Here is a 22,591-nt window from a genome sequence, read left to right on the forward strand (position 1 = left end):
AACTAGGATTTATGCGATTATAAGAAAACAAGCAGATGACAGTGAGTTACCAAATTAAAATAAAAGAAAATATATATCTAGTTCTATTTCACCAAGGATCTAGTTAAATGTGGGTTCTTACCCTAAATAGGTATTCTTATATCAGGTGAAAACTTCACTTCAGAAAAGATCTTATCCTGACCTGGATCTCTAGTACACTTTAAAGTTCTTCTGTTTCTCCTTAGCCGTGTCTACACATGCACGCTACTTCGAAGTAGCGGCACGAACTTCGAAATAGCGCCTGTCGCGGCTACACGCGTTGGGCACTATTTCGAAGTTAACTTCGACGTTAGGCGGCAAGACGTCGAAGTCGCTAACCCCATGAGGGGATAGGAATAGCGCCCTACTTCGACGTTCAACGTCAAAGTGGGGACCGTGTAGTCGTTGCGCATCCCACAACGTCGAAATTGCTGGGTCCTCCATGGCGGCCATCAGCTGAGGGGTTGAGAGACGCTCTCTCCAGCCCCTCAGCTCAATGGTGACTGCGTGGAGCGGCCCCTTAAATGTCCCCTCCCCCTCCCTTCCTGTGCAGGAAGCTGAGGGATCGTGCAGGCGGCAGCCTACACACGCGGCCAGCCTGCACATCCCTCAGCCCTCCACCCAGCTGCGATGGCTGCCCGGCAGCCCCCCCAGCGGACCCCCCCCAAGGGGAGCCAGGGCAGCCAGGCTGGCAAGCGGCAGCGGGGCCCCTCCTGGATGGAGGCCAAGCTGCGGGACCTGCTGTGGCTCTGGAGCGAGGAGGAGGTGCTCCAGGTAATGGGGAGCAAGAGGCGGAACGCGGATGCGTTCGCTCGGCTGCCCGACGGCCTGGCTGCCCGGGGTCACCCTGCCCGCACTCCTGATCACATCAGGAGTAAGGTGAAGGAGCTGCGGCAGGGTTACTCCCGGGCCCGGGATGCGGCCGGCCGATCTGGGGCCGCCCCCATCACTTGCCCCTTTTACAGGGAGCTCAGGGACATCCTGGGACCCCGGCACACCTCCTCCCCTCCGGCCACCCTTGACACCTCGGCCGCCGAGCCCCAGCAGGCCCTGCAGCCGGAGTCCGCCCCGGAGGTAAGCCCCGCACCCCAGGGGCCGCCCCCGGAGGCCACCCCCGGGACATCGCGGCAGGAGAAGGAGGAGGAGGAGGAGGGGGGATCCTCCTCTGCAGAATCTGGGCTGCAGATCCTCCTCCTGCCATCCTGGAGCAGCAGCAGGGCCTCCGCCCCCCGAGGATCTCCAGACCGTGGGAGCGGACCGACAGGTAGGTACCCGCCTCTGGTGTACACCCCTGGGCTTGAGGGGCGGGGGGTAATAGATATGTGTCCAGGGCCCCACACATGCTCACATGGCCATGGCCCCAAGGACAGCAGGGCCATGGCCCTCACAGCACTGCATCAGCCCCTGCCCGCCCCCCACCCCGCATGACAGTGCCATGCCCCATCCCCGGGCCAGGGGGGAGCGGAACCTCGAGGGGCCCCCGGGAGGAGGGGGTGGGACACCCCGCAGCAGCAGCATGTGATGGAGTGGGGGGAGTGCAAAAGGGAGACTCAGGCTACATATGAGCAACAAGAGCCGAATAGCTCCCAGGGGCAAAGGAGGATCCTGGGGCTACAGCTGGCAGGTGATACCTCTGCCCTGAACAAAGAGGAGGGAGGAGCCGAGCTGGCTTGGAATTGGGGGGGGAGGGTGGGGGCCACAGGTAGAGGCTAGGGGAAGGGAGAGCTGGAAGGCAGCCAGCCTGAGGAGGGGGAAAGCTTCATCCCAGAGGGTCCCCGCGTCGGGTCTTCTCCCCACGATGGGTTGGAAGGACTGTCTCTTCCGACAGCTGGTGCTGTCACTCCTGGGAGAAACTGGGCATCTGTGGCCTAAGAAACCTCTCCTGCTGTCAGACCCTGCGGGGTGAAGTGAGAGTCGCTCCCACCAGGGGACGGGGTGCAGGGCAGGGGGACCCCTGAACCCCATCCATCACAGCAGCATCTCCCGGGGACGGGGATGGGGAACCTGATGCACAGGGCTGGGGGGACAAAGGCCACGGCTCGGGGCCCACACTAACGCCTGTCTCCATTCTTCTTCCCCCCTTCCTCTCCTGTGTCCCGCACCTGCAACATCAGAAGGACCGGAGGAGAGCGCCAGCGAGGCCTCACTCGTCCCAGAGAGCCCTCTGGGACCCTCGCTCCAGGCCAGCCCCTCGGCCGAGGACCGACCGGCCCCACGGCAGGCTAGACGGCGGACCCCGCACCACCACCACCCGACGGCGACGGACCCCCAGCTGCTGGCCATCCACCGTCGGCAGCTGGAGGTCGCGGAGCAGCACCTCCAGCTGCAGGAGCGGGCGCTGGCCTGGCGCCAGGAGGCATGGGGGGCCTACATGGAGACTTTTAACCGGCTGGTGGACTACCTGGCCCCCCATGCCGCGCCGGCCGCCGCATCGCCTGCCCTGCCTGCTCCACCAGCCCCACCACCAGCTGCTCCGCCCGTCGCCGTCCCGTCCGCCATCGCCCCGCCACCCACCGCCAAGGGCTGGAGCGCCGAGGGACCCCTGGAGCCAGCTGAGCCTCGCCGGGCATCCTACCTTCCGGTCCGGCCCGCCCCCAGCCAGCCCCGGACAGGGCTGCGACTGCGGCGGGGCTCCCGGCCGCCCACGCCCAGTGCTGGGCTATAGGGGCGAGGGGCCCGGGACGTGGCCCCCCCCCTTGTATATAGTTGGACCCTCTTATTTGGTGCCCCCCGTTTGCCCCGTCCCCCCCATGTAAATAGTTCTCCCCTTTATCCTCCCTGGTTTTCTTTTTATTATTGAGGACACTTGTTTGTTTGTATTCTTTTATTTTTGTACATATTAGTTTGTTTCCACATGTTTGTAGATAGTTTGTTCTTGGTTCATATATTTACAGTTAAAAAAAAGGTTCTGAAAGAAAAAGAAGTTTAAGTTCAGCCACAAGTGCGTGCTGTCATTTGTCCAGGAAAAGTGGGAGGGGGGTGCGGTGGGGTGCTCCATGGTGTGGGCGTTGGGGCAGGAGTGTGGTGGAGGAAGGGGCGGGCAGTGGGGGGCCTGGGCAGAGTTCAGCCCGCGGCCTCATCATTGAAGTGGGCCCGCAGGGCCTCCCGGACCCGGGTCCCTTCGGGGTCCACCTGCCGACTGGGGGCAGCAGGTGGCTGGACGTCTGCCCTGCCGGCCTCCGCAGCCCAGCCCTGGAAAAAGGTGTCCCCCTTGCTCTCCTCCAAATTGTGCAGGGCGCAGCAGGCACCGACAATCTGGTGGATGATGTTGGGGCCTGCATCCAGGCGGGTCAGGAGACATCTCCAGCGTCCCTTCAGGCGGCCAAATGAGCGCTCCACCACCTGGCGTGCGTGGTTCAGGTGCTCGTTGAAGCGCTCCTGGCTAGCGGAGAGATGGCCCGTGTACGGGTGCATGAGCCACGGGCGGAGGGGGTATGCCGCATCTGCGATGACGCAGAAGGGCATGGTGGTGTTCCCCAGAGGGATCTCCCGCTGGGGGATGTAGGTCCCCGCCTCCAGCCAGCGGCACAGGCCCGAGTTCCGGAAAACCCGGGCGTCGTGGGTGCTGCCAGGCCAGCCCACATAAATGTCCTGGAAACATCCCCGGCTGTCCACCAAGGCCTGGAGGACGACAGAATGGTAGCCCTTGCGATTGAGGTATCGTCCGCCACTGTGATGCGGGGCGCAGATGGGGATGTGAGTCCCATCCAGAGCCCCGAAGCAGTTGGGGAAGCCCAGGGTGGCAAAGGCTACAATGGTGGCATCTGGGTCCCCCAGCCTCATGAGCCTGTGCAGGAGCATGGCATTGATGGTGTGCACAACCTGCAGAGAAAGCACAGGGGACAGCACCAATGAGGGGTGAGCAGGGTGTGCGTGGCCCTGCCCAGCCCTGCCCTCCTGTGCCCGGGCCCCCCTCCCCTGCCCTGCCCTCCTCTGCCCTCCCCCGCCCTGGCCTCCCCTCCCCTCCCCTGCCCTCCTGTGCCCGGGCCCCCCTCCCCTGCCCTGCCCTCCCCCCGTGGGTTCTCTTACCTCCATGAGGACAGCCCCAACGGTGGCCTTGCCAACACCAAACTGCTGCCCCACGGATTGGTAGCTGTCGGGAGTGGCCAGCTTCCAGACAGCGATGCCGACCCGTTTCTCCACACGGAGGGCACGCCGCACGGTGGTGTCTTGGTGCCTGAGTGCGGGGGTGAGCCACTGGCACAGCTCCATAAATGTCTGCCGGCTCATCCTGAAGTTCCTGAGCCAGCGGTTGTCGTCCCACTCCCCAAGCACCAGCCGCTCCCACCAGTCGGTGCTGGTGGGGTAGCTCCACAGCCGCCGGCGTGTGAGGCGGGGGGGGGGGCGGGGTGCTGCAGGGTTAGGGGTTGAGCCCTGCTGCCCTGGGGGCAGCTCCTCCTCCGGTGTACCAAGGATGTGCTCAGCTGCCTCCCGCATGGCATGGAGCAGGGCAAGCCCTGCTCCTGCCGGGAGGGCTGGGTGGACCTCTGGCTGCTGCTGCTGCTGCTGCTGGGGGTCCATGACTGCGGCACCCGGGGTCTGTGTGCCTATGGCTCCTCAGACCGCATGCTGTGCAGGCTGAGTGTGTCTGGGAGGGGCCCTTTAAGGGAGCGGCTAGCTGTTGCCCCGGAAGCGCTAGTCCGCCCTGTGACCCTGTCTGCAGCTGTGCCTGGCATCCTTATTTCGATGTGTGCTACTTTGGCGTGTAGACGTTCCCTCGCTGCGCCTATTTCGATGTTGGGCTGCGCAACGTCAAAGTTGAACATCGACGTTGCCGGCCCTGGAGGACGTGCAGACGCTATTCATCGAAATAGCCTATTTCGATGTCTCTACTTCGAAATTAGCTACTTCGATGTAGCATGTACGTGTAGACGTAGCCCTTGTGTGTCAAAGCAACTTCCAAGACAAAGATGGAGGAGCTCTCATAGCCCTCTTTATCCCTTTCCCCAAAGGAGGGAATTCCATTGCTCTCTTTGTTTAAAAGTATACTCCAAGATGGAGATTGCCACAAGAGTCAATCATTGTCCCCGTCCATGGGTTATCTGCCCTTGCCTTGCTGCTGGTTTGAACGCATACACCAACGTTTTTCAGATGTGGACTGGAATCCATTAAAGGCCATTTCTTAGCTAAGCACTGCTATCCCCTCTCAAAATAGGGTAGCTACACCTCCTGTTGAGGTCTTCATAGATGAACATTTGGAACACAAATATGTAGACACTATTTATAACTTCAACTACAAAAATGATACATGTGCAAAAGTAAGATTTACAGATCCAGCATATTATATCATCAAAAACTATAGGTTACAAGATGCATCTTGTCCAAAACATCTCTGAGTTATGCTATGTATATTCATACCTCATTTACCATAAAGCATGGGGGGGACACTTCTGTCCCATCACAATCTAGCCCAAAAGCTGCTCTCAGTTACACTTGTGAAAGTCCAGAATAACTCCACTAACTTCAGTGGAATTCTGATGGATTTACACCAGTAAAAATGAAATCTGTTTTTTCACATGGTAATCATTTAATTCTTTGTTCAGTTTTTACTAGCTTGGGGCCTGATCCTGTATGGTGCTAAGCCCTTCCAACAGAGTTAAGTGTTTGATTGTGATCTCACTAACACAGCTCTTTCATCAGTACAAATTCCTAGACTACAATGGAGTTACTACATATTTACAACAGTCTCAGGCCAGAAAATGAGCTAAAGATGCTATCAGCTCAGAGGGTTCGACCATGGTTTGTTTAAGATTAACTGATAGGGGGCTGAAAAGTTTGAGTACGTTTACATAAGCCAGTGATCTGCTCCAATTTTCATCTCACATGCCAACAACAACAGGGTAATTTGCTTTCGGAATTAAACCTGTAAATGAAAGCAGTAAATGAATTCAAGCAGCAGTCAATGAACAGGACGCCTGCCAGATTCAAGGCAGTACATGCATTCACTCATTGTCATTTGCACAGCAGCCAAATTAAATCTGTCTCTATTATTTAGTGAAATTTTGACATGCTACACAGAGATGATGAGAAAGTTTTCAAAGTTTGGTGTGGGTTTTGACAACAGCGGAAACTATTATATCACCATCCACTCTCTATTATCTTTCTCCTCTCCCACCTTTTCCTGTCTTTCAACAACTCCTCCCATCTCCTTACTCAGTTGAAGTCTACCAGTTTAAAAGCCAATAGCTAGCCACGCTTGGAGCACATTAACAGAGGCAGGAAGCTTGCACTACAACTGCCAAGACTCTGGGTTCTGGGGCTCAAAAAAGGAAAAAAGTACTTAATTTTCCATAGGATGGAAGGATGATCCGCTGGTTCAAATGCTAGACTGGGATTTTGGGTACCTACATTTAATTCCTTGCTCTACCCCAGCCTTCTTGTAGGACTTGGGAAAGAGATTTAGGCACTTAAAGACACAGATAGGCACCTAGTGGGATTCTGAAAGTGCCTAATTTTTGTAAATGGAAGAGCTGAAGTGTAGTAAAAATGTATAGGTAGATTGGGTTAAGAAGTACAAATCTTAAATACCTTACGAGTACAATACAAACTAAATTAAAAAAGTGATGATAATGAACAAATGTATCAGAAATTGGTTCAATACCTTATTTTAACAATGTATACTCTCTTCAAAAATGTCCATAATTTTATTTCCTTTATCAGATATTTGTAGCTTTTGCCAGATGCTTGTACATGTGGTCATGCATATATTGAGAAACAAGGAGTTAAGAAAAGAATATTTTCAGTGTTCTATAGACCTTGTGGAAGAACTGCTCTGAAAAAAAGGCAATTTCTGTCCCACCAGAAATTCCAATAATTTGAAATGTGAACCAGGAAAAAAAGTCAATATCAAAGTTTTTCATGAATGGAACACTGAGTAGAGTTGGAAATGTCATTTGACATTTTCCATAATAACAAAATGCTCTGATTCCTCACTCTGAATATTTAGTTTCAGTTTGTTGAGCCAAATGAAAATACTTCACTTCAATTTAGTACAACATTAATCTGTACCCATCTGAGCTTTTTACTGTGCTTCACCGAAGTTGTAGTTCAGGTTCCCCATGCTCCCGATCACCTCTCTGAGTTGGGATCCCCATTTAGACTACATCTCCAAAGCTGCATTTTGATGCCAGTGTATCCTGGGAGAGGTACTCCTTGACAGAAGAGTGGTGGCCTGAGGCATTTGAATCACAACTTTCTTGAGACAATGCTGCAGCTCAGACAGACAGATTAATACAAAAGTGACCCGTTGGACACTGAGCTAAATAGGAGGATCGGAAAAGCGGCCACAAGTCTGTCCAGACTCAGCAAGAGAGTGTGGAATATCAACAAGCTGTACACTCACACCAAAATGCAAGTCTACAGAGCCTGCATCCTCAGCACCCTCCTTTATGGCCGCGAGACTTGGACCCTGTATGCCCGCCACGAAAAGAGGCTGAATGTCTTCCATTTGCGCTGCCTCAGGCACATCCTTGGAATATCATGGAAGGACAGAGTGACCAACACCGCCGTCCTCGAGCAAGCTGGAATCCCAACCATGCACACCCTCCTCAGGCAGCGTCGTTTCCGCTGGCTTGGCCATGTCCACAGGATGAACGATGGAAGGATTCCAAAAGACATCCTGTATGGTGAGCTAGCCTCTGGCAAAAGACCTCCCGGACGCCCCCAGTTGCGCTACAAAGATGTCTGCAAGAGAGACCTCAGAGAGGTAGACATCAAGCTGGACAACTGGGAAGAACTAGCAGACGACCGCAGCAGATGGAGGCAGGGGTTACACAAGGGCCTTCAGAAGGGCGAGATGAGGATCAGACAGCTAGCAGAGGAGAAGCGAGCGCACAGAAAGCACACTAAGGACTTGCCAGACACCCACCACATCTGCAAGAGATGCAGCAAGGAGTGTCACTCTCGTGTGGGTCTTCATAGTCACAGTAGACGCTGTAAATGAAGTCCTCAATTGAAACTATACAGGGCGCGATCCATAGTCTATGCAGACTGAAGGATGCCTACTACTACTAGACTCTCAGCCCCTCCCCACCTCACCTGACCCCACCCCTGTCTTGTAATTCATGTTGGCAAACCAGAATTTTTCAGTTCAAGTCAATCAAACCCAGACCAACATGCAGTAAAAGCTGCATTATGGGATCACCAGCACACTCTGTTAACCGGCACTCCGGACCTGAGCCCACTCCAGACCTGAGCCCACTGAATCCTGCTGTGGCAGGGTTCCCAGCCGTATCTGGCAGCAATGGGGCCAGCCCCCAGGGCTGAGGACGGTGGAGTGGGGCCAGCAGCCCTGCTCATCTACCCAGGAAATTTGATTACCCAGAAACCTCTGTTCCTTCAGGACGCCAGATAATCCAGCTTCTATTGTATTGCATTTTGATTTTCCCAATGGAAGCCTGATTTCTTTTCAGCAGAATCTTCAAGCAGAAACCCCAACCACCGACATCTCAGTGGAAGATTCTCAAACATCTCCACTTTCAGCCTTATTTTTATTTATTCTAAAGAAGTGCTTCTCAAACTTATTTGTGTCCCCTTTCATTGCGTCTATGGTAGTTTACCTCCCTCCCTCCCACCACACAATTACATACACCAATAATTTAAAGAGAAAAATTAGTGTGCAACTCATTAGGCATTGTTAGGCACTGATTCCAGCAGAGCCATTTCAGTATACAGCACACAGATCTCCATGCAGCCAGCTTTAAAGGCAGTACCAATGTCAGCAGCAGTGCAGAAGTGAGGGCGGCAACGCCCTACCATGCCATTTTTGCTTCTGCACTGTGCCTCGCAGCGGTGCTGCCTTCAGAGCTGGGGGCTTGTCTCACAGCTGTTGCTCTCCTTCTCATGCCTCTCTCCAGTTTGAAAACCTTGGCCCTAAAGCCATTTACACCATTCTGCTAGTGAAGACGAGCTTTGGAGTGCGTACAAATAATATCTGTATTCATATTAAAGGCTCTGTACACTGGAAGAGTAGTGTAAAGTGGCTTTACTGTAAGTAAGAATTGGGCACTTAGAGGCCAGTCTTGGACAGCAGAGTAAGTTTCTGAACTGCCAGATAATCTGGTGAAGAGAATATATTGCTGACCTTCAAAGGAACAAAATGCAGCTAAAGCTTCAATTGCCACACACAATAGACACACTCTTCAGGGGTTTTCACAACTTATGCTAATGGAAAGGAAAGGCTTATCTACTTTGTGAATCTTTTCTCTGACAACCCAAACTAAGAGCTGTAGCATTTCTCAGCAGAACTACCGCCCTCTCCAGTGTGGGATTACAATGTTTATCTCCCCAGGGACTGAAGTGAAGCCCTCGCATTGCTACTGTTATGCTGGCCCCTAATACTGAATGTTAGTCTTGCCTGCCTGGCGTATGACATCAGCAGACACAAGGGAGCTGCGGAAAAATCATCAGTTGGGCTATTTGCATCAGGAAAACAAAGCTGGAACATTTTGTTCATACTTTCAAATGAGAAATAGTAACAGAGAGGTAGCCGTGTTAGTCTGCATCTTAGCAAAATGAAAAAGCAGCCATGTAGCTATACCAGTGCTACATAAATGTTTTATTGTTTTTGTTTGCTTGTTTGTTTTCAAATGAGAGAAGGTGATTCCTGGATCTCCTCTGTTAGAGCTGCCATTGACTGCTGCAATTCAGAGATTCCAAGGCAGAAAGGAACTATGTTGCAGGGTTGCCAGTCCTCCAGAATTGTCCTGGAGTCTCTAGGAATTAAATATTAAACTTTAATTAACGATTATGTCTTGTGATGAAATCTCTAGGAATACAGCTAAGTGACATAGGCAAGCCTATGTTGTGATCATCAACATCCACTCCCAGTGTCTCACATCCACTCTAACCCAGGCATCAGAACTTCCCCAACACAATTCCTAGACCATGTCCATTAGAAAAAACACACAGGTTTGAATTAAAGATTCAAGGGAAGGCCCATCCTTGCAATGATCTATAGCGTAAGAGCCCTGGACTTTATGATTAGATCTTCTGTAGGCAGTCATCAAGAGAAGTGCCAGTACTACACTCTGCTCTCATTAGCGTAAATCACAAGAAACCATACAGAGTCAAAAGCTAAATACCCAACCAGGTCTATGCACCATTTGCTGCTCCACATTTAGTCATTTTCACCAGTGCAAAGTGGATGTACATTACTCCAGTGCCAATGTGGCGATGTTTTGCAGCCTCTGTGCACTAGCAAGAATGAATACACGTGGTACAAAGCAGTGGAGAATCAGACCCTCCCCTCAGTGATTTCAGTAGAAGTATCATAAGTCTAGATTGACCAAGAGCAAAATGCATCTTATATTCATCACAATTCACTTGCTGTCATCACCAAGGACAAAGAAACCCTATGAAAGATACATGGACTATATATCAAGATGTGAAATTTTATCAAAGCACTTATGAAATAAATAGCTTTTTCATGGGGGCAGAAGGGGAAGAGGGCAAATAGACACTGAACATTTTTACCAGAATCTGAACAATTTTGTTTAGTTTTGTAACCAAAAGTGTTTTCTTTTCTTTTTTAAACATACATTTTTAAATCAAAATGAAAAAAGTTTGAAAAAAATAACATTTTTCAATTTTCTGTCGCAAGCAAAAATAAGTCCCTTTTTTCACTGGAAATTTTAATGAAAATGGGAAAGAGGATTTTTTTCTAAGTTTTCCACAGGAAAAAGTAAGATTTTTTTTTCAAATCAACTCTACAATCATCATCACCAGTCCCTTGGCTGAGGTTGTTGGGGCGCCTTCATGACAACGTTCCTTTTATACTGTCTCTCCATCTTTGGCGGTCATGTGCCAATTCTTGAGTTGCAGCAAAGCTCATCTTTGTCCATTCTTTAATGTTGTCTATCCAGAGCTTTTTGTGTCTGCCACATCTGCTTTTGCCATTGACTGTGCCTTGCAGTATGGTCTTGGACAGGCCTGATGATCTCGTTGCGTGTCCATACCATCTTAATTTGCTCTTTTTCACTCTGGATAGTAGGTCATGATGAGGTCCTCTTGCTGAGTTGATGATGTTTCTGACCTCTTCATTACTAATATGGGCCATGGATGAGGCAAATAAAAACCACGTACTGAAATCCTGAAGTTGTAAACAGACGCTTGACACTATCTTGATAATATAGTTGCACGCTGGCATGCTTTCATATCACCTCTGCATTCTGGACACACATTTCTGGCCCCAACAGATGGTCATTTAAAGCCCAATTGTGACTTTTTAGTCACAAGCTTAAGTAAGAACTGGCATGGAGCTGCACCACACTGAAGCAACCCCAGAAGGAAGTGGACACCTGTCCAGAAGGGGTGAAAAAATAGGGTCACACCCCCACCTACTTCCTCTTCCTTTAGGATGATTTGCAATGCTAAATTGTGCAGGAGCAACTGGTGTTTCTCTGAATATAGGGACTTATCTTGGTCCCTGAAAGTTTCAGCAGCGCCCCCCCCCCCCCCCGAAAGTACCCTGTTCTGCCACCAAAGAACGAAGGACAATCTGACCCTTATGAGGATGCCTGGCTTGTTACGGTCTTGATTCTGACCACTACTGTGTGTAATTGGCACATATGACCCCATATGCATAGCACCAAAGGTGAAATGCTCCTGGAATCTGAGACATTAACCTCAGCCAGTGCACAAAAGGCAGCTGGCATGAGACACTGTAACCTTTTAGGAATGAGTTACTGTATGTCATGCAAGCTTATCCACTTAATAGGTTTAGGATGACAAAAGTGAGCCATAAACACTGTAACATATGGGCAATTGCAGCTACAGGCACCAATTTTGTCTGTACGTGAAACAGTCAGACTCAGAGCACAGTATCTTTCATATTCAGAAATAAACAACCCTTCTCAGCTGCCAGTGCAGTTGTGCTGCTGTAATACTCAGTGACAACACTACCTAAGCCAGTGGGAGACCTTTACCCATTGGCAGAGCTAATCCACTTCTCTGGAAGGCAGTAGCCATATCGATGAGAGAAGCCATCCCACCAACATAGCATAGGTATAATAGTGTCACCCAGGGGTGTGGAAAATCTTCACCCATGAGCTATGTTATGGTGACATAAATCTGTAACATAACCACAGCTTCCATACAAAACTAGTATTTACATGGATTTGTACCTACCCTTCTTGGAATTTGTGCCACCTTCCCTTCTATTCCCCTCGCCTCTCTGTCCCCTCAAATGTATCACATACAGCCACATTTTTCATCTCCAGCAATGAGACTCACACCTTTCTCATTTACACTGTTGTAAAGTGAGGCTAACCCCACAGAAGTTAATGGAGTCACTCTTACATAAAAGCTGGTGTGAGTAGGAGGAGGGGCAAAGTCACTATATTTGAGAAAAAGAGTCCAAGAATAATTCAATAACAATTCTTTTGATGTAATTTGGCTGAGTAAGAACATCATCCGTATGAAGACACATGGGAAGAAGTATGAAAGTTGTCCTAAAAACTTGAGAAGGGATTGTAGAAGCATGACATGTGGCATTTCTTCTCCGCACAAAGGAAGACATGTTGCATGTTCTCCCCCTCTCCCCCCGCAGAAGAACCTACATTGGATAGCATAAATGTCAGAACATGGGTGAGCACTGAGGAGAAGAATATATGCTACGAGATCTGTCAATTCTAACTGAAAAATCTGGTAGGGCACTCCTGCTAGCAAGTCCTCAAAAAAGGTATGTCTATTACACAAGTGTTGTCAGATAAACCACCTTTAATCTCTGTGTTTCACACCATTATATAAACTAAAGATGCACACCTTTGGCTCATGCTCATGTGACCATTCCCACTGTGGTCAATGGGAAGTCACATGAGTAAGGGCTGCAGGACTGAATCCTGCCTTTATAATACAAATCTAGACTTCCAAACAATGTTCTACTTGACAAGGGGGTGGAGGGGGAGGAGTAGGGGAACGCCAAGATGGATAAATGTCAGACAAAGCTTGACATGCGCATGAGAACCCTACAGCATGACAATGTGAGGGGTCCCATTAAATTTTCAATCGCTATGTGTTTGGGAAAAGTTAATCTTGTATGACTCATGCATTAGGCTTTGCCACTTGTGAGCAACATATGACCACCCCGTCTTGTAATAAACACTTTAACACTCCACACATCACATAGTTGCTCTCTCTCCTTCCTCACAGATACTAACCTCATTTACTATTCTGGTCCTTTATACGCTTGACAAAGAAATAGCTAGACTGCATGACTGGAATGAGGCACATGACAGACAACAAAACAAGTGAGTAGAACCCTTCCTGTGGTCACAAGTGTGGGTGAAACCATGACCATATTTAGCAGATATCTGCCACAGCCAACTGACAGAGCAGTAATCAGCATGAGCAAAGAGACACATTGTCTAGGGTTATAATTAAAATATAAGCATCAAGTGGGCAGGAACTATATCTTGTACAGCACCAAGCACAGTCAATATTCAAAAATAATAAGTAATAAGAATATACTGGCATTTTCCATTAATTCTTCTGTTTCATATAAAAATCAGAATCAAGCCATAAAACTTTCTAATTTCAATCACGATCTAGCAACCATGGTAGAAAATATTATTGTTCAGATTGAAAAGCATACTGCCATTCTAAATTCCTCTTTGCTGTTGCTTCTAATTAATTTGGCAAGTTTACCTTTGATAAGATTTTTTTTTAGGCTTTGAGGCTTGGTCTACATCCAAATAAATTTGGGGGGATGGTTGGAGATGGATTTTTAGGAAAAACTGTTTCAGCTGGGTTTTAGTGAAGTGGGGGAATACAAAAAACCTTGCCGATGTAAGTGTTTCTGGGTGTTTTGTTTGTTTGTTTTGGGGTTTTTTGTTTGTTTGTTTTTATCCCAGTTATGCAAAGTACTCAGGTGCATACTTAACTTCTAGGCACACACTTTAAGCATTTGATCAACCCCATTGACTTAATGTGTTAAAACTGGGCACATGCTCAGTTCCTGCTGAATCAGGGCCTTTGTTAGACTATCTTGAAAAAGAATGAATGCTAAATCCTCACATCTGGGCAGTGTTCCTGCAAGCCCTCTGTCCACTTAATCCTATTGGCATCAGTACATTTTGCAGGTTGGGGGGCTGTAGAATCAGTACATATGACTAGGTCTAGTACACTGCCTAACTTTTAAATTTTTAAAATTGTAGGGAAAGACCAGAAGACCACTATTTAACAAGTGGAATTTGGCCCATAATTGTTTAAAATGGTAAGTTTGTGAATATACAGTTGTTGCAGGAGGTCTTTCAGTTCTAAAATTCAGTCTGCACTGTTCAATTTCACATGAAAGCAGATGCAATTTCACATAAACCTTTTGCAAAATTCAAAAAGGAAAGCAAGTAATCTGCCAGCAGGATCAATCAAGTAAAATGTGTAAATAAACCTTTAAATTACAGGACTGGATCCCAAAATGTTTACTACAAGGTGCATCATTCGATACCTGGAGTTGTCCCATTGACTTCAAATGATTGGCTCCTTGTATTAAACAGCTGGCAATGACTGTTTTCAGGATCAAGATTGGGTGTGCTCTAACATACATAATTTAATACGTAATTTAATGCACAAGTGAATGGATTATGAAAAATTCCATTTCCTTGGTACACTTCCACTCTTACCTCTACTCACCTGCTGCTTGCAAAGACTATTGAAATGCCACAGGTGTGGGTGATACTCCTTTACTTCATATTTTTATTCTCTCTCTCTTTTTTAAGGACACCACAACCCAACCACCACATTAATTCAACATTAAACTCTGAACATGTTAACAGACTTCCCTGAATGTGTAGCACATTACATTTCTCACACTACACAACTGCATGAATCAGGTTGATGATGGGTTATATCTTTAAAACCAACATGTATTGTTCATGAAATATAAACAAGTTTAGTAACGCTTTGGCAGTCTTAGCTCTGGAATTGCCTGATTTCTTGTGTTTAGGTTCTTTAAACTTAAAATTGCATGGTTTGTAATTCACTCTCTTCCAACTGTTCCTGTCAAAAATACTGGGATCCCATTAGATTTCACAATATAAATAGGATTAGGCCTGGTCAGCCATAGTCCATAAAACCACCAAGGACCAACAACTTGTTGGAGGAAGTGATGTTAGTGTTTCAGTAGCCAGAAACACCATAGGTAGCGGGTACCCAGTGCTGATCCAGTCCCGAACCATGGTAGCACAAATTAAACCATATATGTTTTAGCAATATTTTCGGTTGGATTTCACTGAGGTACTCTGCGTTAAGGCCAGAGCCTCAATGCTAAGGGATCTTGTGCTAGTGGAAGTACCATCTTTCTGACAAGATGTATAGAATATCTGACTCAGTGTTCTGAACTACCTTGGATCATTAAAAATGTACGAATTCCAATTTATGTAGGTACTTCTGCCAGCCTAAATTCTTCCTGCTATTTTAATTAAACAGGTTTCTTCCAATAATTTTACAATGGAAAGTAAAGAAGTCTACAGGTATCATTTTTGCAGATAATCTTCCAAGCTCTGTTTAACTGAATAAAGCCAAGAAGTGGGCAGATACACACTTCACTATCTGCTATTTGTGGGATAATTATTTTTGGAAACTGCCCATAACAGCAGTAAGCAATGGGGTTCTGCCATTGCCTTTCTCTGACTGAGCTGCGTCTTAGCTTCAGATGTGCTAGTTGAAGAGCATGCCTACGCAGACAAAAATATTACATGATCACAAAGCATTACATTATTTTAGACCGATATGTAATATTGCTCAATCCTGCAAAGATCTGCTCCTTCTCACTTGTCTGATGGCTCCATTTTACCGGAGTGAACAAATCCCCATGTTTTTAAATATGGGTGTGAAGCTTGATTCAGTTTGTGAAACTCTTCAGATCTTTGAATAAAAACTGCTGTGTGTGTAATTGTAAAGCATGACACTATACTTCTTAAATTTTTGTTACAAACCAGAACTCCTCTCTGAGCTGAAGGGGAGTTTGAGCTGGAGAGCCGTAGCACAGTATGACCTATTATTTCTACTATTAAAATTAATGGTGAATTTAGAACTTGACCTTGGAAATCCTCACTCCTATAGGTAGTTCTGTTAAGCTCAAGGGTAAGAGTGTGCATCCTTACTTTTGTGAAATGCAGGTGCTTGATAAGAGCTGACTCCACAAAACCAGCTACGCACTGATTTAAGTGGTTATTTTGAGAAAGAAGGTCTTGGACTATGTGGTCAAAATATACTATCAAAGTAGCTCTGGGCACAGGTGTTTTTAGCACTGTGTCAGCTAGCCCTACTCCGATGGTCATTATGAAGTGAGGACTTAAGCCCTTTCCAGATTTTTTTTTAAACAAAAGCCAGTTATTTAAACTGGTGCTGAATTTGACTTATGGTGTGCATCTTCAGCGAGGTTTTTGAGCACCTATCGGCTACGTCTACATGTGTCCCAAACTTCGAAATGGCCACGCAAATGGCCATTTCGAAGTTTACTAATGAAGTGCTGAAATGCATATTCAGTGCTTCATTAGCATGCGGGCGGCCGCAGCACTTCGAAATTGACGCACCTCGCCGCCGCGCATCTCATCCCGATGGGGCTCCTTTTCGAAAGGACGCTGCCTACTTCGAAGTCCCCTTATTCCCATCAGCTCATGGGAATAAGGGGACTTCGAAGTAGGCGGCGTCTTTGGCTACGTCTACACGTGAAGCCTACATCGAAGTAGCCTATTTTGATGTGGCGACATCAAAATAGGCTATTTCGATGAATAACGTCTACACATCCTCCAGGGCTGGCAACGTCGATGTTCAACATCGACGTTGCGCAGCACCACATCGAAATAGGCGCTGCGAGGGAACGTCTACACGCCAAAGTAGCACACATCAAAATAAGGGTGCCAGGCACAGCTGCAGACAGGGTCACAGGGAGGACTCAACAGCAAGCCGCTCCCTTAAAGGGCCCCTCCCAGACACAGTTGCACTAAAAAACACAAGATCCACAGGGCCGACAACTGGTTGCAGACCCTGTGCATGCAGCATGGATCCCCAGCTGCAGCAGCAGCAGCCAGAAGCCCTGGGCTAAGGGCTGCTGCCCACGGTGACCATAGAGCCCCGCAGGGGCTGGACAGAGAGCGTCTCTCAACCCCTCAGCTGATGGCCGCCATGGCGGACCCCGCTATTTCGAAGTTGTGGCACGCGCAACGACTACACGGTCCCTACTTCGACATTGAATGTCGAAGTAGGGCGCTATTCCCATCCCCTCATGGGGTTAGTGGCTTCGACGTCTCACCGCCTAACGTCGATGTTAACATCGAAATAGCGCCCAACACGTGTAGCCGTGACGGGCGCTATTTCGAAGTTAGTGCCGCTACTTCGAAGTAGCGTGCACATGTAGACACGGCTTTTGTGAAAAGGAGCCCCGTCTGGACAAGACGCGCGGCAGCGAGGCACGTCAATTTCGAAGTGCCGCGGCCGCCTGCATGCTAATGAAGCGCTGGATATGCATTTCAGCGCTTCATTAGTAAACTTCGAAATGGCCATTTGCGTGGCTATTTCGAAGTTTGGGACATGTGTAGACACGGCCATCTGGATACTGCAAAAGCAGTGTGTCTAGGGGGTGAGGAATGCTGAAAATTCAGTGTAGACGCATTCCTGGGCTATGTCTACACTAGAAGCATCTTGTCTACAGAAGTTACTGTTGGAAGTGATGTTCCAACAAAACTTCTGTCAACAGATCACATATACACATAAAACTGTATCGAACTTTTGATCCACTCTGTCGACAAAAGGGCCCCTGGAGAGTCTACACAGCTTTTGTGCTGACAGTTTCTGTTAACAAAATTTATTTTGTGTGTAAATGTTCCATGAATTTTGTTGACAAAACCCCAGTTGCATACATAGACAGATCTTTCCACACCTTTTAATTTCCGTTCAGTATTTGAACCACAAAGTGGCGCTATTGCAAAAGCTAACAGTGGACAAACCCTAATTCCCTTCTCTTATCACTCAAGATGTAAGTAAACCCAATGAAAGATTGACTTTAGCTACCCTTTTATTCACTAAAGTGTATCTCATATGTACATGAATGTCATAACATGTAAGCTGGTTTTACTGTGTAAGACTAATTAAATAGATAGAGACACAAACTTTTTAAAAGTGTCTGTACAAGTGTTCAAAGGCTCACTAAGGCCAAAAATGATCAAATCAATGCTTTAGCGATAGCACAATTTTAAACCACAAAATAAATATCACAACTACTTTCCATGGCATGTTCAGAAGTAATATTTGTAAGTCTTCAAAGTAACCTCACTTATAATGTAAGGACTGTACTGAGCACCTAATAAAATATTAACATGTCTTTACTTCTGACACGATGGGTGCCTTTAAAACCAATTATTTTCACTGTCTCTGTTAGCAACCATTTTATATATGAGCTGTAGAAGAGCCACTTCTCCTAAATATTATACTGAAAATGTAGAATAAATAAAGATAACTAAGTGTAAAAAATGGCTAGCAACATGATTCTGGAGACGTTTTTGAATCCTTAAAGGAAAAGTTAGGGAAACTGAAAGTAAAGAACACATCTTCGCTTTCTCTAGCAGTGAAAATAAATAGCCTGTCTACAATGCTTTTTACAGAACACACATATTTGGCACGATTAAGGTGTCACATCTCAAATTACAAGGCGTGTTGATGGCACGCAGACACAAGTACTGAACAAAACCCCTCAAGTTGTGCACAATGCACGGTTCTGGTTGGTTTACCTCTCATCAGAGGTAGCCAGCCTCTGCCTCTCCGTGAAGGATCATTTATTTGTCCCCTTCCTTTTTTGCTGGACTGGCTGGAATAGCGAAGTTCCCGGCTCTGGGCTGGCTTCCGAAGCTTAACCCTTTGACTGCTGCGGCCTGCCCCAGGAAGGATAAGATTTCTATTGCGGGCTCGTCGGGAGATTAAAAAGGCACCCAGGTCTGCTTGCCCGCTGCGTGCGAGGGAGAAGAGAATTTACAGCTGCCTCCCCTCTCTGTTCCAAAGTTTCCCCAAACAAAAGCCTTGCTGGAAACGCTGCAGCCAGTCCAAGCGCGAAGGAGAAAAGGCTCGAGAGTTGATCAGCTTTTAAGCGACCTGTGGATTGTCGGAGCAGCCAAGGGTTAGAAGAGGATCTCAGGAGGTGTCGGTGGGAGCTTACACTTTTTCTGCCGGGCCCGGGCATTCAGATGTGACAACCTACTCGGGCAGGGAGGATGATAAGGCAGGTACAACGTGTGTCCCCCTTGGTGTTACGTTACCGGGGAGGCTAGTCGCACTCCTCCCAACCTTTTCCAGGCACGTGGCAAACCTCCAGCGGGATTTGGCCGTTCAGAGGGGGCTGGAAGGAGGCGCGGGGGGGGGCAGGAGAGGTGAAGTCACCCAACACAAGACAGGAGAGAGTAGAAAATACTCCCCCAGCTCTCCCGCCCCCGCAGAGAGGGGCGTGCGCCGCGCAAGCGGCTCCCGGTGCCCCCTGTCTTTGCAGATGACTTGCTCCGTTACCCTGGAATCAGACGGGAAAAGAGCGAGGAGCTACACGTGTAAATGTGGGGAGCAGCTCCGAGCGGCGCGCGGCTACAACCCCCAGCGCTGCCTGGGCGCGCTCCCTCGAAACACGCTCCCTGCGGGAAGCGCCGCGGCCGCCGGCTGCTGAACCCGCCGCGGTTTGGGGCACCCCCAGCCTTTCCCTAAGGGACTCGGCCGGAGATCGCAGCGTGCGGGGGAGCTGCCCAAGCGGCCGCCCCGCTTCCAGCTCCTTAGGGATGAGGAGGGGGGGCTCGGCTGGCCGAACTGCTCCCCCAGCAATCCCCCACCCCAGCCGGTTGAGGAGTCGGGGTGAAATATAAAAGTGGGGGAGGGAGACGGGCTGGTGGGCAAGTCCTTCCTGCGGCGTTGCTGTGTCACCTGTTCCCTGTGCCGCTTCATGTCCCCGGCGCGTGGGTAAGAATAGCAACACGTGGAGACAGTGTGGCCGCCTGGCGGGCGGGGGGTGCTCGCCGGTCGAGAGGGTGGCCCCTGACATGGCTACCGCCCGGCCACTAGAGCTCTCAGCCACGCTCAACTCTTGTTTGGGATTTAACAAAGGAACTGCGTGAAAAGGTCCCCGGTGCTGACACGGGTTTCCCGCATGGGAGGCGATCCTGGCAAGAGGGGGAGACAATGATCAAGGGATCTTTTTAAGGGTGTTTCTTTAAAACACACCGGGGGGAATGGCTTTGGGGGGCTGGTTCCTTGGGGGGCTGGGGGGGAGGCTTCGTTCGTTCTCTCTCCCTCTCCCAGCCAGGCACGGAAAGGGTAGGGTAGGGAAAGGGTAGGTAGGGAAGGCAGCGTGTGGCGATAAAGGGGTTAATCTGCAGAGCACACAGCCATCTGGCTGGGCTGGTTTGTTATAATCGAGCATATTATGTTCACGGGACTCAGAGTTTAAGGCTCCTCTCCCCTAGAGCAACTCTGCACAGCCCCGGCAAAGCGATTCCGGGACTTTGAATGAACACATTTACACCCACCTCTCTCTTCATGTCGACTTTTCTGGAAACATTCACACGGATGCCATGGTTACTCCTACCACGGTAAGGGAACTGGGACCTTTCCTAGGGGGTGTTAGGTTAAGGAGGAGGGGGTCCCGTGGAAAGCAGATCCGTCCCTGGCTCAGTGTGTTCGCCCCCAGCGCTGGCTTTCGCCTGGAGGCTCCCCTCCCGTTGTTGTGTAGTGCAGGTCCCCAGCAGGGCGACAGCCGGGGGAAATACGAGGTGCTAAAGGACTCCGATTCGAGGGGCGTAAGCCGAGCAGACTCGGGGCTTTATTTTAAGAGGGCAACCAGTCCCTTCGGTCAGCGGGACCCGAAGGGTTGCAAGCCCTGAGCAGGGACTGCAAGGATCGGCCTGAGCCCGGGGGGAAAGTTAGAGCCCATGACAGGCAGAGTTAGATCTGTTAGTTTCTAGAGCTCACCTAAGGGAACGCGCTTCACGGGCGCTTTTGCTGGTGCCGGACCCTGCAGCTCTATGGATGACTTGTCAACAACCCCCTCCTCCCCATTCCCTTCAAACTCAGCCCGGGGTAGGAGGGCTCTGGAAGGGACTGGAGAACACAGGGGTAGAGGCACCTCTGTGCCTAGGTGAACGTGTCCCGCCACTTGGCCGTGGGAAGGCGGGGAGCCTAGGCTTTGAAAAGAGCCTTCTAGGAACGGAGCACGCGAACTCACGGGGAGGCGAATGGAAAGTGACTCGAAGCCGAGCAAGGCAGTCACCGGCCAAGATCGCTTTGATTATCATTTTGGGGAAGCACCCAACTGCTCTCAGCCGGTGGGGGGGGGGGTCCTTGAATGGTTTTTCCCAGGCAAGTGAGCCCGATCTTAATTGAGTTCTTAACACGCATTGGCCTTGCCCCTTGCTCCCTCTACACGGTACAGAGAGACCTGAATCGCCCCTGAAGCGCTTGGACGCGCGGGCGGGCGGCGGGGGGGGGGGCATTCTCCGGCTCCTGTCTGCAAGGCTCAAAGAGAACAGGGCTTCCTCCTCCCCAGGCGGGGATGTGCCAGATCTGGTCCGCTCCGCTCGGGCGGGCTACGGGTTTTCCGGGGCGCCTGAGGGAAGTCCTCTTCGCTGTTCGGCGGGTGTGAAGCCGCCCTGGCGGGTGGAGGCCGCCCTGGCGCTGTGCCTGCAGAACAATGCCCTGACACAAGGCAGCCCCTGCTGCGTCTGGGAGGAAGCTAGGGGAGGGTGACAGGCTGGCAAAGGGGGTCGGCCGCGCCTAGTTCCCCGATGGACTAAAGGAGGCGAGCGAGTGGGGAGCCATTGCAGCCGGACGCAGGACGCGGGTCGCTCCGGGCTACCCACGTGTCAGGAGCAGAGGCGCCGGGTGCGGGAGGAGGAGGGGAACGGGGCTGGGGAAGGGGTGCGCGGCTCAGCAGGCTGCTGAAGTGGAGGTTAGGTAGGGAGGAGCTGCTGGGGGAGGGGAGGGGTGTGCTTGGGGCAGATGACAGGGGAAGGGTCCAAGAGGGAAGGCAGCTGGGCCAGTCTGGCTGTGAGCATGGGTGGATGTGTAACCCACCCACCTATGTGTGGGTCACTGTCCCATGTCGTGGTACCGAGGCCACTTCACAAAGAGGGAATGAGTGTCCTCTACAGCCTAAGCTGAGCGCCAGCTGGCCTTTAGCTCCAGTTCTAGAGGTACCTGCACTAACCTCCAGAGGTCCCAGGTTAGAGCCTGCCTGAGGGCAGTTACAGATGCAGTCAGGGACATGTGGGGAGAATAAACATGGGTGGGAGAAGAGAAAGGTGGTTAGGATCTGTAAAGGTGACATGGGGAGATGGGAAGTCTTATGCTTGTGGATGGAGGGGCAGATGGGCACAGGTGTGTAGGGAGGATAAGCAGCTAAGCATACTTGTGTGGGGTCAGTGAGGCCTGTGGGAGGAGCACACAGCTATGGGGAAGAGCTGTGTGTGGAAAGTAGAGGCCCTATGGCAGTGGAGACACCCTCAGGGCATGTAGGGTGGAGCAGGACTGGTGAATGAGTCCAGGGGAAAAGTGGGAATTGCAGAGGTGTATAGAGAGGGAAGAGACCGGAGTCTGCATTGCAGGTGGC

General features: G+C 49.8%; 1 protein-coding gene across 2 annotated transcripts in view; it reads left to right on the plus strand.

The window, feature by feature from the left end:
- The first annotated feature begins 18,835 nt into the window (after positions 1-18,835).
- NTF3 (neurotrophin 3) overlaps positions 18,836-22,591 on the plus strand; it is a 68,366-nt gene continuing 64,610 nt past the window's right edge. Inside the window, exon 1 of one of the 2 annotated variants that reach the window (XM_074983664.1) lies at positions 18,836-19,228. Coding sequence is in view for 1 of the 2 variants with exons in the window: in XM_074983663.1 (XP_074839764.1) it covers positions 20,559-20,576 (18 nt within the window). In the remaining variant the exon portion in view is untranslated. Of the gene's footprint in view, positions 19,229-20,458; positions 20,577-22,591 lie in introns of those variants that run through there. The other variant, XM_074983663.1, reaches the window with a different exon arrangement.

The sequence above is a fragment of the Carettochelys insculpta genome, chromosome 1 (assembly GCF_033958435.1).
Source record: "Carettochelys insculpta isolate YL-2023 chromosome 1, ASM3395843v1, whole genome shotgun sequence".
Taxonomy (NCBI): Eukaryota; Metazoa; Chordata; order Testudines; family Carettochelyidae; genus Carettochelys; species Carettochelys insculpta.